Here is a 16044-nt window from a genome sequence, read left to right on the forward strand (position 1 = left end):
GTTTAAGGCAGCTATCTTCTTTTGCTCACAATTCCCTTACCAGCTCGTTAGATTATTGAAGTTCATTTAGATTCAAAAACAATTTCTACTTAATTGCATTTATCATTAGCTTATTCAGGGGTAGGGGGAGGACCTCAGGGAATATTGGCATAAGTATATTTTGCCTCAAAGGGTCCAGAGGAAATTAAACTACAAATTCAGTGAGAGGGAGTGTGGGATTCTTTGGTTTTGCCATTAAATTTTCTGATTTTCTGGCTGTGATACCAGTATATCACTCTCATTGCTTTGTCCTCGTGACTTACTGCTCTGTCCTGGATGCAAACACGTCTTGTGTCTGTGAGAGCTACTTCTGTTTCCCATTCTCTGTAGCTGATTTTTACAAGACACTGCATAATTTCCTATTCGTTTAAATGAAAATCCAATTCCCTTTAAAATGTATTTCTGATTACTCTGCAGACCTTGGCAACTTTATTTCACTAAGAAACATTTGTGATACTACATAAAGCCCAAATCAGTTTTATTTATTGAAAGAAAATGGTAGAATTTCTTTTGAGAGTCAACAGTCTCCTTTAAAAATGAGCAAAGTAAGCAACCTGTAGAGAGGAATTGGTTTGGAAAGGTGGAATGACTTATGTCACAGGCTGATAGCAATAACCACATTCCGAGTTCATTGGTAGACACTTCTTTGGGTTTGTAATCATCAGAATAATTAACTTCTAGTCACATAGAAGTATTTCAAAGTAGTTCATAAAAAAATTCTCATTTTATCAAAATCTATAAACAAATTTCATGCATATTTTTCACACTTTATTGTAAAAATGCTGCCTCTGTCAAGAGAGGATTGTTGAATATTGCATGTCAGGGAGACTGTGATATAACTGATGACTGTTAGCTTGGTAATTCAACTAATCCAATATGGAGAAATCTTTTATTTGAAAATTAACATCAACTAGAAAATATTCCTGCTTTATTACACGATTCAATGTCTGACAATGTATTTTAGTTCCTATGGGGAAAAAAGATAACCATGTGATTTAAACTCTCTAGTTGAGCATACTTATAATGTTTTATAGGTTGAAACTTAATCAGACTATTCTGTTAGTTTAGACATACATAGCTTGAAATATAAAATGTAATTTAACTTAAAGGCATCTGGTGAATTGTTCTCAATCTCAGAACCTCTCAATCTTTGTGATTAGTCTCTTTGAAGTTATTTGTGCTTCTAGGATAAATTAAAATTTCTATTTTTCTCTACTCTTATTCTGTGTAGCATCATTAAATTGATTGTCTTTCTCTATTGCTTTATGCTAAAGGAATCTTTTAGCCCCATCACTAAAATTGTATTGTATTGCTATAACCTGCCTAAGTTACAGAAATTTAAATTGTGAATTATATTCTCCAAGTGTTGTAAGCTAATAACTGGAAGAATTTTAATTTGGTGTAGATGTTGATACTGTTGGGTATTTTACTATTGAGAGCCCTTGTGTAACTGTAGTATAATTCTCTTTTTATATTGGTGATATCTGCATTAAATTAAATAAAAGGGGAAATATAGTGAATGGGAGACTTATTTTTGTCAAGACCTTGAAACATTGTTTTTCTGAGACAGTTGATGGGAGATAGCTGTTGAATGTCTAACGTATAGATGTTTTTGTGAGTGGAAAAATGGTCATTTTAATGATGCCATTTTAATCTTTTAATACTGTACTTTTAAATCATTTCTTTGCAATCACTTACTACTTGTCTTCAAAGTGTTCTTAAAAATCAGAACATTTTCCTCAGAGAATAAAAGCAATTTTGTTGTTTAATAATGAGAATATTCTGAACCCCTTATGTTACAAAGATTTTTTTCTATGTACTGGAAGAGAGACTGGCAAAGGATAGAACTTGAAGCATTAGTGATGATTTCAGAACTGATAAGATGGTTTATCTTTCTAACAGAGCTATTTTTACTTAGGGACGTTTTACCAGGGAGTCTTACAACTTCATTCTTATAACTTACATTTTGTCCAGTGACCTTAGGACAGGGCCCTGAGTAGCTGCCTTCTTTTCATCCACCTCTGCTGTCCTGCCCCTCGTCCCTTTTTATACTCTCTTCCCCCTCAAACATCTTTTCTGATCTTTAAAATTGTGTTTTAGAACTTGTTCCTCTGCATTTCTCATTCATGGAATTTCTCAATGAAATAATAAGACTAACTCAAAGATTCCATTGTAAGCATTAAAGGTTAGTTAACATCTGATGCATTCTTTATCTGTGTCTCACATTAACAGGTCTAGTGGAGTGTATAGTTGTCTCCAACATCAAGGTTGACCAGTTCTTTTGGGATACTCTCAGTGTACTAATTAATTAATTTTGTTAAGTATTAAAGTTGTAACATTAAGAAAAGTCCATTAGAAAAGCAGGAAGAAGCAGGACTGAACAGATTTTTCCTTTATGTAAATCCTCTAAGGAGTAATTTTTATTTGGGCATAGTGTGATATCAGACACCTTTTTTAATATAAATTACCAATAAGAAACTCCAGAATAATTCTGAGAATTTGATTTAAAAATGCTATAGTATGCCATTTATAATTAAGCCATTTGAAAGACTGAAATTGTTTGTAATATGATTATTTGCTGGAGAAAAAGCAATAGTGCTATAATAATTTTACTCTTAGTATGGGTGGTTTGATTATTAAATTATTATTTAAACATTGAATTATACAAATGATTGAAGGAAAGCAATCAATTGATCATATTAACTATTCAGAAAAGACTGACATTTTCTTTGTATTTTAAATTCGGTGGATTTTAGAAATTATTGCATAAGAAGCAAACCTCTTAATAGTACTATGAACTTTATTCTAAATATATTCTTTCATGCAAAATATGATCACTTTTCTTGAGTGAAGTTAGACATTGTTTTGCTTAAATCTATGGAATGAGTACATTAGAGTGGGTAAAAATTAATTTGTACTCTTCTCTAATTGTCTTTGTAGGAGCTTATATTGATTAAATTTAGTCTGTGTTGAATTTGTAAATTTTGCAATTAAGAGCTCTGATGGAATCTCCCTCTATTAGTTCTTCTAGTTCATCCCACGTTTTTAACATGTAAATTACAAATTGAGATCTCACCTACCTTCATTAAGAACAATTCACAAACAGTCAAGTACAATGGAAAGTAATATTTTTATTACTGTTTCAACAAGACTGCTTAGGGTGAAGGGATAGGTGCGAGAGAGGGAGGGGCACAATCCGACATTGGCACTGAGATACATTTAACATTAGCAAAACTTTTTTAAAAGAGAAAATTTTACATATAATTAAATACTTTTTTTTTTTCACTTGGTGACAACATTCAGGCAACCCAAAACAAAATGAAATGAGAGGGGCGGGGAGAGAGAAAGGGAGCGGCAGGGAGGGATGGAGAGAGGGAGAAGGAGAAAAAGAAAGAGAGGAGAGGAGATGGGGAGAGAGTAGTGGGGAGAGGGAAGGGGAGAAAACTACTATACATTGATTTGAAAATGTACCTTGGGTTTCATTTTGTGGAGGCAAAGCCCGATTGCTTCTTTTGTGTGACCTTTTAAATTCACATTGTCTGGAAGAAAAACAATCACGTTTGTGCAAGAATGTGGCTGGGGGGGAGGTTGGTTTGCTCTCCTTTGAAGTCGGGGGTGGCGCCGATTCCTCTTTCCAGGTGCCTTCCGTAAAAGTTTGTGTCCCGAGTTGCGGCTGTTGGTGGCTGACTCGTGTCGCGGGGTGTGGGTGAGAGCGTTCCCTTTCCGTGTCGCTTTTCAAGCAGCCCCCGGCACCCTATAGTTTGTCCAGGCTTTTGGGATTGGTGAGGATTTCCCTGGCCAACCTCCAGGTCTGCTTGGCAGCGCTCTCCAGGGCCGAGTGGGGCTTGCCCTGGAAGAGGTCGAGGTTGGGCAGAAAGTAGTGCGGGCAGCGGCGGCACTGCAGGCAGGAGATGAGCTGCAGCAGGATGCCGTTGAGCCGGTCGCCCAGGCACGCCTCGTCCCAGTCCGTTTCCCGCGGGTGCTTCTCGCACTCGTACAGCAGCAGCGTCTTCATGTGGTAGTTGTTGAGCGGCTGCCCGGGCAGCTCCAGGTGGCGGTCCCGCAGCGTCTTCAGCACCGAGAGGCACTTGTTTCTGCAGCCGCCCATCAGCAGGCGGTTCTCGGCCTCCCCGAACTGCAGCACCCACGCGTCGCTCTCCGCCGAGCTCTGCTTGCCGGTCAGTGAGTAGCACTCCTTGGAGAGCAAGTTGAACCCTTCGGCCTTGACCTCCGCCACCCGGTTGGGCCCGGGCCAGGGGATGTGGGGCATGGGCCACTGGGCCGCGCTGCGCGGCCAGATGCCGGTGCACTTGAACGCCGGCGTGATCTGCACCACGTAGCGCTCCCGGATGCGCAGCTTGACCTCGCTGGTGTCCGCGATCATCTTGACCACGTCCCGGTAGCTGCACTTGTCCACCGCCTGGGCCACCAGCGTCTGGAAGCGCGAGCGGATCTTGCGCGCCGAGAGGTAGCCGGACGCAGTGATGAACTCGACCCACAGGGACATGCTCCGCTTGCGCCCGTCGCTCAGCTTGAGCACGGCGCAGCCGGGCAGCGAGCCGTCGTCCACGAAGTTGAAGACGCCCATCTGGTTGAGGTAGAGCACCACCTCGAACTCGGTGGGCGAGATGACCTCCAGCCCCTCGTAGCGGGCGTCGATCTCGCTCAGGGAGCTGATGAAGCGCGGCTCCTGCACCTCCACCTCCTTGAGCACGTCCGACACCACCTTGCAGACCTCGCGGATGGTCTTGGCGATGGCCGCCTTGCGCGCCTGGCAGCGCTCGGTGTAGTACTTATTGAGCTGGTACACCAGCTTGGCCTGGGCGGCGATCATGTTGGGGCACAGGTCCGGGCTGTACACCGGCGTCTCGCAGTACGTTGAGGGATCCAAGGCTCAGGCGCGGGTGGCCCTGCGGCTGGCGAAAGAGGCGCTGCGCTCCCCCGGAGCCCCACTTTGACTCGGGCTGTCCACCTGGGCTGGCCGGCCGCTGCTCCAGCCGGCTGCCTCGCTGCCCCCCGCTTGCCCAAACCGTCCGCTTTCTCCGGAAAATTAAGAGCAACAGCGACCCCCAAAAACGCGATCTTGGGGGGCGGGGGAGGAAATAAAAAAAAAAAAAGAGGAAAAATACCTGCCGAGACGGGTTTCGCGTGCTCGTGGCTACGTCAAATACAGATGTGCGGAGAGATGGATGGGGAAGGGGGAAGAGGGTGCGAGAGGGGAAGATTAGGTTACCCCGAGGTTAGGCTTCGACGTCTGCGGTCGAGTTTGTCCAGAAATCTGGGAGTGAGGTCTTTTAAGTGCCAAAGTAAATTTAAAAATAAAAGGGAAACATTCAGCGTCTCATTGGTAAACTTCTGGGGCTGCCGAGACGTCTTGGCGCGGGGTAGGTGAGCGCCTCTCGCCGCCCCCTCCCCCAGTGGAAGGTGAGGGGAGTAATTAATGTCCTGCGAGCGGCGGGGTGCGAGTCGGACCCAGTTAGCCGGCGGTCTGCAGGCGCCCGCACTCGCCGCGCGCGTCTCCTCCTCCCCGGAGCCCTTTGCTCTCGGCCCGCCGACCGCGTTGTTGGAAAGCGGCGTGCTCGTTTGCGGTGGCCTCCTCGGGTCTTTCTCTAGGTGCAAACCGCTGGAAGTTGTTTGATATTCATTTCTGCTCCGCAATTGGTCTTTTTGGCCCTCCCGAAATCTGTCCTAGTGTGGCGAAGTCGTTGCTTGCGTTGCATCTGGGGCTTAGATATGAGGATTCGAGGGTTTTTCTTCTCCTCCCCCTTCAGGTTGCTTGTGCAGATTCCACTTTGAGTCGTCTCTTCCCCTCCTCTCCTCCGAGGTCTCTCTCGCCCTCTCTCTCTCTCTTTCCCCCCTCTCCTTTGCTAATCTTTCTCCCTTTTCCTCCCTCTCCCCCTCCTGTCTCCCTCCACCCCTCTCTCTCTCTCCCTCTCCCTCTCTCTCCCGCCCCCCCCCCCCCCCCCGTTATTTAGTTTATGAATGGTCCAGGGCCATCATGAGGGGGGTGGAGCTTCAGTTCCTACAATCGCTCTCCGAGCTGTCAGTGATTTAGCCAATCCCAGAGAGAAGACAGGCATGCTCGGCTAGGCGGACAGTAGCAGCCGCCGCTGCACTTGATAAAGAAAAGGGGGTAAAAGGAGAAGTAAAAAAATAGGAGGAGATAGTAGAAGTCAAAGGCTTGCGCACATTTCCCTGCAGCCCCTCATCTGTACCCTCCTCTTCTATCAGTTGCCAGCGAGCAAGAGTGCAGAGAAGGGTGGTTCTGGACCTGGCTGGAATTTGGCGAGGGAGAGTAGCTGTGGTTGGGGAAGATTTACTTCTTTTCCCGCTATCAGTGTAGCGAGGAAGGTGCAAACGCTCGCAGAATTACTTTCTCTTGAAGGCTAGTGGGAGGAGGAAGGAAAGTCTGGGAAAGGACCTAAATTTTTCCAGATTTTCTCCTCCCACAAAGTCTTCCTCCTCTTTCCCTCCCTCTCCATTGTTGCCAAGAGTCCGAGCAATTGCTGGGATGTGCACCGGTGTATGTGAGGTGGTGGAGTTGGAGAGGCTGTGGGTTTATTACCATAAATCTCTTTTCAGCAATTTCCATATGCTGTGGGGAATTGTGGCAGAGAAAATAGTGCAGATACTTTGATTGATAATTACTTCATAATTAAGATTCAAATATACTTATCCATGCTAGTTATTAGAAAATATGTTTAAGATGTGAGAAATGGTGTCTTTATGGTAGGTTTTTGTAAGATACACTTTCAGAGAAATAAACCACTAAAATTGTTTTTTAAGCTTAGTAAAAAACAAAGTGAATGTGAACTTAAGTTAAAGTTTCCTTAAAATGATAATGTTGTAAGTCTAATTTAGAATATATTTTCAGCCGGTACAGAATTTCACTTTTAAAATGATTTTATTGTCATAATTGACTCTTGCTTTTAAAAGACTTCACTGTTGAAAAAAATCTATAACTATCTTGTTATTGATTACACAGATGGCTTCACTCCTCCCTTGGCATTTCAATGAAACTCATGCGTGTGCTTTTAGTATATGTATTATCTTCTCAAGCTGTACCCATTGTAGCCTTTCAGTAATCTTGGATGGGGAAAAAGCTGAAGGAGAGTTATGAGATTACTTTAATGGCGAGCAGTTTCTCCTGAATCTCAGGTGTCAGGTTCCTGAGTCTTTTAACAGATAATCTAAGAGGGGTGTTTTTGTTTGTTTTAATCATCATATTCTCCGATGATGGTATAAGAATAAAAATCTGTGAAGCATTTGGGCGAGTCTTCTTTAGAGTTCGTTTGCGAAAACCTGGTTGGCTGCGTTTGCCAGCCCCTGGGGAGGGCTTGACTTCCTTGATGCCAGCGGACCAGGTGAACCTGATCCCAGTTGCCAGGGAGAGTTCATTCTCTAGACCTGTTTGACACCCGAAACTTGGACCTCTTGGTTCTTTCTTGCCTGGTGGAGACCAAAGCTGCTTTGTCACACCTTCACGCGGGTTGCCATAAGTCCCTATCCAAGGAACCTTTTGGCCTTTGCAAAATCTCTTTTTCTAAGGATTGCTGCGGACTAGGAGTTGGGAAGAAGCTTCGGAAGTGGGCTTGACGCGACGCCCTCAGCGCTTGAGTCAGCTAGTGCCGCGCGGTCTCGGCGCCGCGCGGTTGGGGTGCCCCCTATACCCTCGGATCCTTTGGGCGCGCCGGGGCCGGGAGGTGCCGCCGCCCTCGCCCTCGGGGACCGCGCGCCGGGCGGCCCAGGCTGCGGCGGGCACGGGAGCGGCGGCCTGGGCGGGAGCGAGTCTGGGCTGCGGCCCGGGGCGGAGACTGGTGGCCGGGCCCCAGGGGGCTTTCCCTCGAGGTGGCCGCTGGGCCCGGCGAGCCGCGGGGACCCCGAGCCGCCCCGGGTGGGAGTGCGGTGGGTGGGGGATTCCCGCGGGGGGCGGCCGGCGGATCCCGGGACTCTGCGGACCCTCGCGCTTCTCTCCGGCTCCTCCCCACCCCCAGGCGCCCCTCTCCTCCCGGCCAAGTTTCCCGGTGCCCCGATCGCCGCGTTTCTCCACTTTCCCATCCCGAGGCCGGGGGATGATCAGATGTTACAAATGTTTTGACTTAAAAACAATCCATTACCAATTTATCCTGTCCAAGGTAGATGCGCTAGTAAATAATAAATCAGTTAAACAAAGGCGACTTTAATTTATTGCCGTGGTACTAATTAGAAACATCATTCGAGCAATAAACTTAAACACTTCCAGCAAATAATGCGCCCTCTCGCCGGCGCCCGCGCTCCCCTCCCCCACCGCGGCCCCCGGCAGCCGCCCGGGCTCCCCGAGCCGCCGCCGCGTGTGCGCGCGGACCCGCGCTTCCTCCGGCTGAATAATTGAAGGGGGAAACGGCGTCCGAGGAGGCTGTAAATGAAGAGCCCCTGTCACCTCCGCTTTTATGTATGTTAGTATAGAAGTCCATCAGCAGCTCCTTGATGGTGTATTAAAACGAAGTGGCAGCCCCTTCTGCAGGAGATACCGTATTCTATTAAAGGAGGCCAAGTGAGAGAAAGAAACTCGAGAGGCTAAAAGCCACTTCAAGCCCTCGGACCGATTGATCTGTATTCTCTTGTTATAATCCGTCTCATCATACTTGAGTTAATGAGGCAAAAGAGGGGGAGCGAAATCTGATGGTCCTTGACAAATTCATTAGGGAGGGCTGCAGGACATTTTATTTGACTGTTAAACATCTTGTTTGTTTGGTTTAGGCAGTGCCAACACCAGCACGCCTCTGCCCAGAACCGGGCTGTTGGGCTGGCTGCAGACGTTCCTGAAAGGGGACCGCACTTAGGGTGGGATGTGAGTTTTCTCTTTCGGATTTGCGGTAGTCCCCAACCTTCAGACCCCCCTCTCTAGGCTCTCTTTACCTTCACGGTCATTACGTTGCGTGGGGACGTTTTATGAGGGTGTAGATGGTAATGCTGAAGTGTACATGTTTTTAGTTGGCTATAAACTAAAGTAGGCGTGTTTAAATTTTAGTCTGAAAATTTTCCCACTTCCTTTAAAGTGGATTCAGATTATAGCAGTTAAACTAGCATTTGTTTTGGGAAAATGTCATGTTTAAAAGCTTCAAGATTACACATCATCCTATTTTCACTTAAGCACGCTTAAAATTTTAATTATTCATTGAATTTCTTCTCACAGTGAACCAGGTATGAGTATAGAATCTGGGAATTCAAAAAAAATTAACTTTACAATTTTATACAAAAGAAAATTGGAATATTTTCATTTGAGGACCTCATATTTTAAATTAGTAGCAGAAACTGGGTAATCTAATGAATGTTACTAAAATACAGTAATAAGTTGACTGAATACTTAAAAATATGAAATGCTTTCAGTTGAAGAGTAGTGAGTAATTAAACTTGAATGCTCTTCTTCTAGTATTTTATTCTAAGATAATGATGCAGCTCTTATTTTAAAAAACAAATGTTTATTTTCAGACATAGTTCAATTGTGAAACTTTCTTGTGTAGAGAACTCAGTCATATTTTCCTTCAGCAATTGACACAAACAGCCTTAACCTAAGTGCTTTGAGAAAGAACCCTGTCTTCCATTTATAGGAAAACAGTATAAGAGAAGAAGGAAAACTAATGTTCTTTGCCTGTCGTTTTTATACATTCCTGCACTGCTGATGAAGCCTGAACTGCTGGAGGGAATGTATGGATTTGAAAAGAAATGATTCAGTAGTTCATGTTGTGTTTCTCAGAAGCAAAACTAAAGTAATGGTTGAAGTCAGTGTTTCTGTCCATCTGACAGTTATAATCCTGTTTACATTGCCAGAGAATACAGAGCCCTTAAATTGTTTTCTTTTTTTGCTGATCTTTATTTGGAAATGTGCTTATTGAATTAATCTTCAGAGCTTTTTAAAATCTTATATCACCGAGACTTAAAAGATATCCATTATTTTATTATGTATAGAAATAGCATGCAGTATTTCAATAATCTTTACGAAAGAGTCTATCCATGGTTTTGATTATATGATTTTTCTTTCCTGGAAAATATTTTATAAGACTTCAAAAAATTAATCAGATTATTGACTTGAAAAAAGGCACCACTTCTCTGGAGGATTTGTGCGTGTGTTTTCCTGCAAAGGCCACATGTGCATCTGTATCGATTCTATATATTTTTATTCTTTAAAATTTAAAATCTTTTCAGCTGTTGATTATTTCAAGTTTTTTAATATACTTGATTACCCATGGAGTTTATAGCAATATTTGATTTTTTACTAATGCCTATTAAAAATTTAAATTTAAACTATTCCAATAAAAACAGAAAACTAAATAACCCACATGCTGTTTGTTAGTGTGTTAGCTGATGAAATTTTATTGAGGTACTTACATTAATATATTAGAAGCTTTGACAACATTTGCCGATATTATACTATTTCATTGTATTAAAATTTGAATAAAATCACATGATCTGATTTTCCAAAATACCTAAGTATCACTGAGATTGTTTCTAAATTATAGCTTATTATTATTCTGGAATCAATCTAAAGGATAATCAGTAATTGAATGTTTTCACTGTGGTGCCTATTAATTTTGAATAGTCAATCAAGCTGCTGAAACAAGATTTTTATTCTCCTACAAAATAACTGCGTCCCCTCCATCCCTCACCCCACCTAGTTGTGGTCTTTCTGATTGCTAGGCCAATTTGAAAAGTTTAAATTTAAGATTATATTGAGTCAGGTAAAAGCAGTGCCTTTAGCTTTGCAATAGTAAACTTGTTAAAATTTAGTGAAAATAAATTCTGGTTGTACTTCATTGTTTTCTGGATCTTTTGAAGTTTGTTTGGATTGCCTTGGATAATATATATGATTAGTGATGTTTATACCTATTAGACTTTTACAAGTCTAATTCTTGTATTATTTAGTAGGATGAGAAAATCAAGAGTATCATGCTAGTTTTTTCCCTTCAAGTTGAATAGTAACTGTTTCTATGAGAATTTTATTAATTTTATTAACTTTGCATAATTTGACCTTATCAAAATGAAACTAGAAGAACTTTTATTCAAGAAAATGGGTATAAGTTACTTTTAACATGACTGCAAAGTAAATATTATTTTCTGAGTTAAGATATACATATTTTGAGTTAGAATATAAAATGTTAATTCCACAAGTTTTATTAGGGTACTTTGTTCAACTTTTAATATTCTCACTTATGTTAAAAATTGCCTTTGCCTTTACCAAGAAATCATTTTGGTTTTTTGTCTTACATAATACATTTTTGAGTTGTAGTAGTGGCTTTTTTTATATAGTTAAGCAATTGTTCTGAAAAGTTAGAATAAGATTCACTCTTTGCTTGTCTTCTTTTTGCTTTTTCTTTCTCTGTCTTTTTACAGTTTGGACTTATTAATGTTCTCAGGTAAATATTAAATTTTCCCTATAAATAAACTTTTTAAGTTTCATAAGTCACTAAATCTTCAACGAGTGAAATGGTTCTTTGAACTATTTGAGGAGTTGTATTTGTGGTTTGTTATTGTATCTCTTCCACCTAGAACCATATCTTACTGGTCTTTAAATAATAATTCTAGAAAATGTGTATGCAAGTCAGGTTTAGTTGTTATTGAACTTGATGCTGAGAAATAAAGCTTTTGATTTTATTTCACTACATGATATTAAATTTTATGGTTTAAAGAAAGTGTGACCTCCTTTATTTAGTAAGATAACACTACTGACTCATATATAGACTATGTCTAAGAATCTTATGCCATCCCTTCCCCCGTTTGTATTTTTTCTTGTGATCAGTGCCAGATATTTAAGAAACAGATGAATGAGATTAGGGTTGTAGATTATGCCTGTAGTGAGCTGCACTTAGTTCAAAATATAAAACTTGGCTCTGCATTCTGTATTTTTTTCAAGTCAGAGACATTCTGTTGGTCCTGTGTTTTAAAGGATCATTTGAGCATGCATGCTCTGTGGGTAAGTTTTTAGTATAGAAAAACCAGTCTTCTTAAACATCTTGTTTTTAATATAACAGTTTGGCACCTCATATATACTGTTAGATTGTAGTATCATAATTATATATATTGTAATTATAAAATTACTGTAGTAGTACTCCATCTATTACTATAGTAGTAATTTGACATCAGTCTGTCAATCTTATAAGATTACAGGTAAATTTTAATTGACTTTGTTTTTTGTAATGACAATGTTAAAAATCCTTTCAACATTGTAAATTAGAGTAAAAGTGATATGCTGAGGGGCTGGAGCGATAGCACAGCCGGTAGGGCGTTTGCCTTGCACGAGGCTGACCGGGTTTGATTCCCAGCATCCCATGTGGTCCGTCCCTTGAGTACTGCCTGCAGAGCCAGGAGTAACCCCTATGCATCGCCGAGTGTGACCCAAAAAGAAAAAATAATGATATGCTGAGAGGTTTCCCTGATTCCTTATTGTGGTTAAGCAACAACAAAAAATCTTTATTTGTTCTAATCTGTGTATAGAAGACATGTGTGTGCTATAAATGAAGTAACATTTGATGACCTAAGGAATGGAAACTTTTCCCTTGGCCATCTGAAATAAAGCTAGGATCTAAAACAGCTGTCTTGGCCTATGTGTATCAAGGTTCTGCCAGTCTGTTTCTTTCCTGAATTTTGCTTTTCTATCTTCTCCTATTATCTTCGGATCCTGAGGAGCCATTCTCATTTTCTGACTGCTTTTGCCTATAGACACAACCAGGGTTAGTAAGTTTGAATCAGTGCAGAGTGAAAAATCTTTGATCTACGGCTATGACTGTTTCCAAATGATTTGCTTGCTGGAACCAGACACTGTCCATGCCCTTTCACTTTGCTATCAGATAGGTACACAGAAAGGACCTGAGAGGCTACCAGATGCACAGTTAATCATCATATTAGATAAGCAAAGGGTTCCAACCGTACTTAATTGGATCTGCTCTGTCTAACAGTTATGTATTCTGTAGTACCTTGTTGGTTAAATGCTGCACAAATCTAATCTTTTTTGCAAATTAGTCAGAACTTTCTATAAAATGTATCAATTATAGATGATATGAAGATAGTTAAAATTAAAAATTATATATATTTTTAATATAAGGTAGTTGCTGTCAAGTAGCTTACCTGAATAGATAAGATAAAGGAAGACAGTTTTTTTTTTTAAAAAAAAAAAGCCCAAATTTTTGTCCTTTGTATACAACCTTGATCAAGTACCCTTGATCTATGTTCTCTCTTTTGTCTGCTGTTAAATGAGGAGATGGATTAAGATTTTTTTCTCTTTGGGCTGTAGAAATCTAAAATTTCCTACCACAGCATATTAAAGTTGTGTTTAACATTTTTACTGGTTTCAAGCCAGAAATCATTTGTAAAAAACTGGTTTCCAGTGTTGCTTAAGTTTAGGTATATGAAGTTTTTTAAATTAAAAAAAAAATAGAGGAGAGTAAGTTTACAAATAGTTCTGTGTTTTCTATTTTAAGCTTAGAGGAAATTGCCGAGTTATATATTGGAGACAGTTGTGAGGTACAACTCAATAGTAACCTGGAAGAAATTCTGAGAGTGTACTAATTATTGATAGGTGTTTAACCACAAAATATGAAAAGGGTCTGCTGTGAATTCTTGGGTATATAGAAAAACACTATATGCTCTAGGATGGACACAGCACAGATTAGTAGAGATTTTTTTTTGCTTAAAATATTGAATTATTTTCAACATTTTCAGTGTTTCTGACATTTTCATTAAGATTAGCTATTCTGTAAATATTAGTTCTTGAAGCCAAAGAAAGTTTAAGTTCACAGTTAACTTTTAAAAATGGAATGGTCAGTCATCTCCTTAGAGAAATGGTATTTCTCTGAGCAACTATAGTATTACCATATTCACATTGTATTAAACAATAGATCCAACCAAGGAAATGGTTTTCAAAACATGTGTCAACTAAAGTAAGTAAAGTTTTATACTGCTTTCCCATGCTTTTCACTTGTTTTCATCAGAAGATCTGACAAGCATAAAAGTGTTAACATCTTTTATTTTACAGATGTTCTGAGTTTTCTCTCAAGCTGTAAAAGATGCTGTATCAGAGTAGCGTGGTAGGAAATAATTTCAACACCTCCTTTCACTTACGCAGTAACTTGTTTGCCTAAGCTTGTGGATGATTCTGGAGGGAAGAAAGTGAAGCAGGAAAAGATAACATTTAGAGATCTAATTGTTCCCATTTCAGGATACAGATCAATCTGTCTGCTGTACTATAAATTCTCTCTAAAATAGCATTGCTATTGGCATAGTTGAGTTATTTTTACTTCTATTGTGTTCACTGGGAGTCCCTCATTAATGCTAAAGGGGCACCTGGTGACCACCGAGAGAGCTGTTGATGGACACTCTGTGGGTTTGCAAAGTGCAAACCTAAAGGACTTGAGATGAGAAATGCACGGCTATTTGTGAATTTATGTTTTATCTCACTTCACTTGAAAATTTATGAGTAGCGTGGCTTAAGGGTGCTGGAGTTGTGTGTTCCAGGGCTTGCCCCTACTGATAACACCCTTGTTGGCGTGAAAGTGCAATGCAAATTATGACAGTTACAACCTTCTGTTTTGTTTAACCTGTCAGTAGATTTCCTGGCTCAGTGCTGAGGGCAATGGTGTGTTCAGCTAGTCCATATTCACCTAAACTTAAAAGGTCAGGTTTCTACAGGCAAGCCTAGTCAAAGCCTAATTGATGAGGAGGGCAGGGAGACAGAATTTACTGTTCTGTTGGCTAGTTTCATATCGTTAGGTTGTCCTGAAAGCATCAGGCAGTCACAGCCCCTTTCATGTAAGTGCTGACCCTAGACAGGAGCTGACAATCAAAGGAGGCAGCCACAGGAACCAGTGCAAGTAGGCTATTGATTTTTCAGTTAGGTCTAAGTAGTTTGTAGTATGGGTAATGGGTGACAGAGGCAGGTATGTCATTATCAATGAGCTCCAGAACAGTAGCGACAACCCTCTCTCATATTTCCTTCAGCACTGACAGTATGCATCCAGAGGCGGTCAATAAATCGCCCAACCTTTAACTGACAAGTGACTTGGAGGTTTAAGTTGAGGGTAGAAGTTATAGAGCCAAACTTCTCCACTTGAGAGAGTACTGGACCTTGCAAGGGATCAACTAATTATATTGTAAGTTTTTGAAGTTTTGAATTGGAAAGTCTGTGCAATTCTGAAAGTCAGGGTTTACTTTTAAGCTCTTGAGAATTTAAGAAATATAATTACTTTGTTAAGAAGTGCATGTCAATAGTTTATAAAGATATCCTGTAATGATAGGATATTCTTACATTTAAACTTGTTTCTTATTTAATCAAAGATACCCTTGTTATAAATATTCAGTGGTTAGTTATTATCTCTCCAAAATCAGTTCCAATTCTTTTTTGTTTTTTGAGGGAGATGTTTGTCATAACCTGGTTATACCCAATACTCCGGACTCTGTGCTCAAGGATTAGGCCTGATGGGGCACATGGGAGTAGCCAGGGTGCTGAGGATGGGACCCGGGTCAACTGTTTATAAGGTCTTACCAGTATAACAGGCCCCTTGTTTTTAATTCTTAAACTTTTTTAAAAGAGGAAACCAATTTTGAACACACACACACACACACACACACACACACACGCACGCACGCTTAACCATTTCTAAATGTGATATATTAGCCACTAAGCAGTTGCTATTTGACCTACAAATGCGTTTTATATTACTTTTCACAGTAAATAGTCAGGAAAAGAGCATTTAATGATTAAAGTTTGATGAATTATGGTTGCTTCTGAATTTATAAAGAAATAAGACCAAATTTTGTTTTAAAAGCTTTTCATATGCATATTTACATTAAAAATAGATACAATTTATGTTCCTATAAACATAAAAATGTAACAGGTTCTGACTAAAATTACATGTCTTAAATGGGATATAAAATAATTTGGAGAGATTTTAAATTTAAAACAATGTCTATTTTGTTACAAAATGTAAGTAATATAAAAAGAAGATAATGTTTATAAGTAAAAGCGGGAGTTTG

General features: G+C 40.6%; 2 protein-coding genes across 5 annotated transcripts in view; one reads left to right on the top strand and one right to left on the bottom strand.

The window, feature by feature from the left end:
• Window positions 1–16044, top strand: part of LRBA (LPS responsive beige-like anchor protein) — a 560234-nt gene that overhangs the window by 306696 nt on the left and 237494 nt on the right. The gene's annotated exons all lie outside the window — the stretch shown is intronic.
• Window positions 3157–5952, bottom strand: MAB21L2 (mab-21 like 2). Its single transcript, XM_004606183.2, has one exon. It carries the CDS (start codon window positions 4871–4873, stop codon window positions 3794–3796), a length of 1080 nt encoding a protein of 359 aa, XP_004606240.2. The 5' UTR covers window positions 4874–5952; the 3' UTR covers window positions 3157–3793.

The sequence above is a fragment of the Sorex araneus genome, chromosome 7 (genome assembly GCF_027595985.1).
Source record: "Sorex araneus isolate mSorAra2 chromosome 7, mSorAra2.pri, whole genome shotgun sequence".
Taxonomy (NCBI): Eukaryota; Metazoa; Chordata; class Mammalia; order Eulipotyphla; family Soricidae; genus Sorex; species Sorex araneus.

Coding starts and splice junctions, on each gene's coding strand:
- MAB21L2 (XM_004606183.2), bottom strand. CDS start 4,873: ATGATCGCCGCCCAGGCCAAGCTGGTGTACCAGCTCAATAAGTACTAC.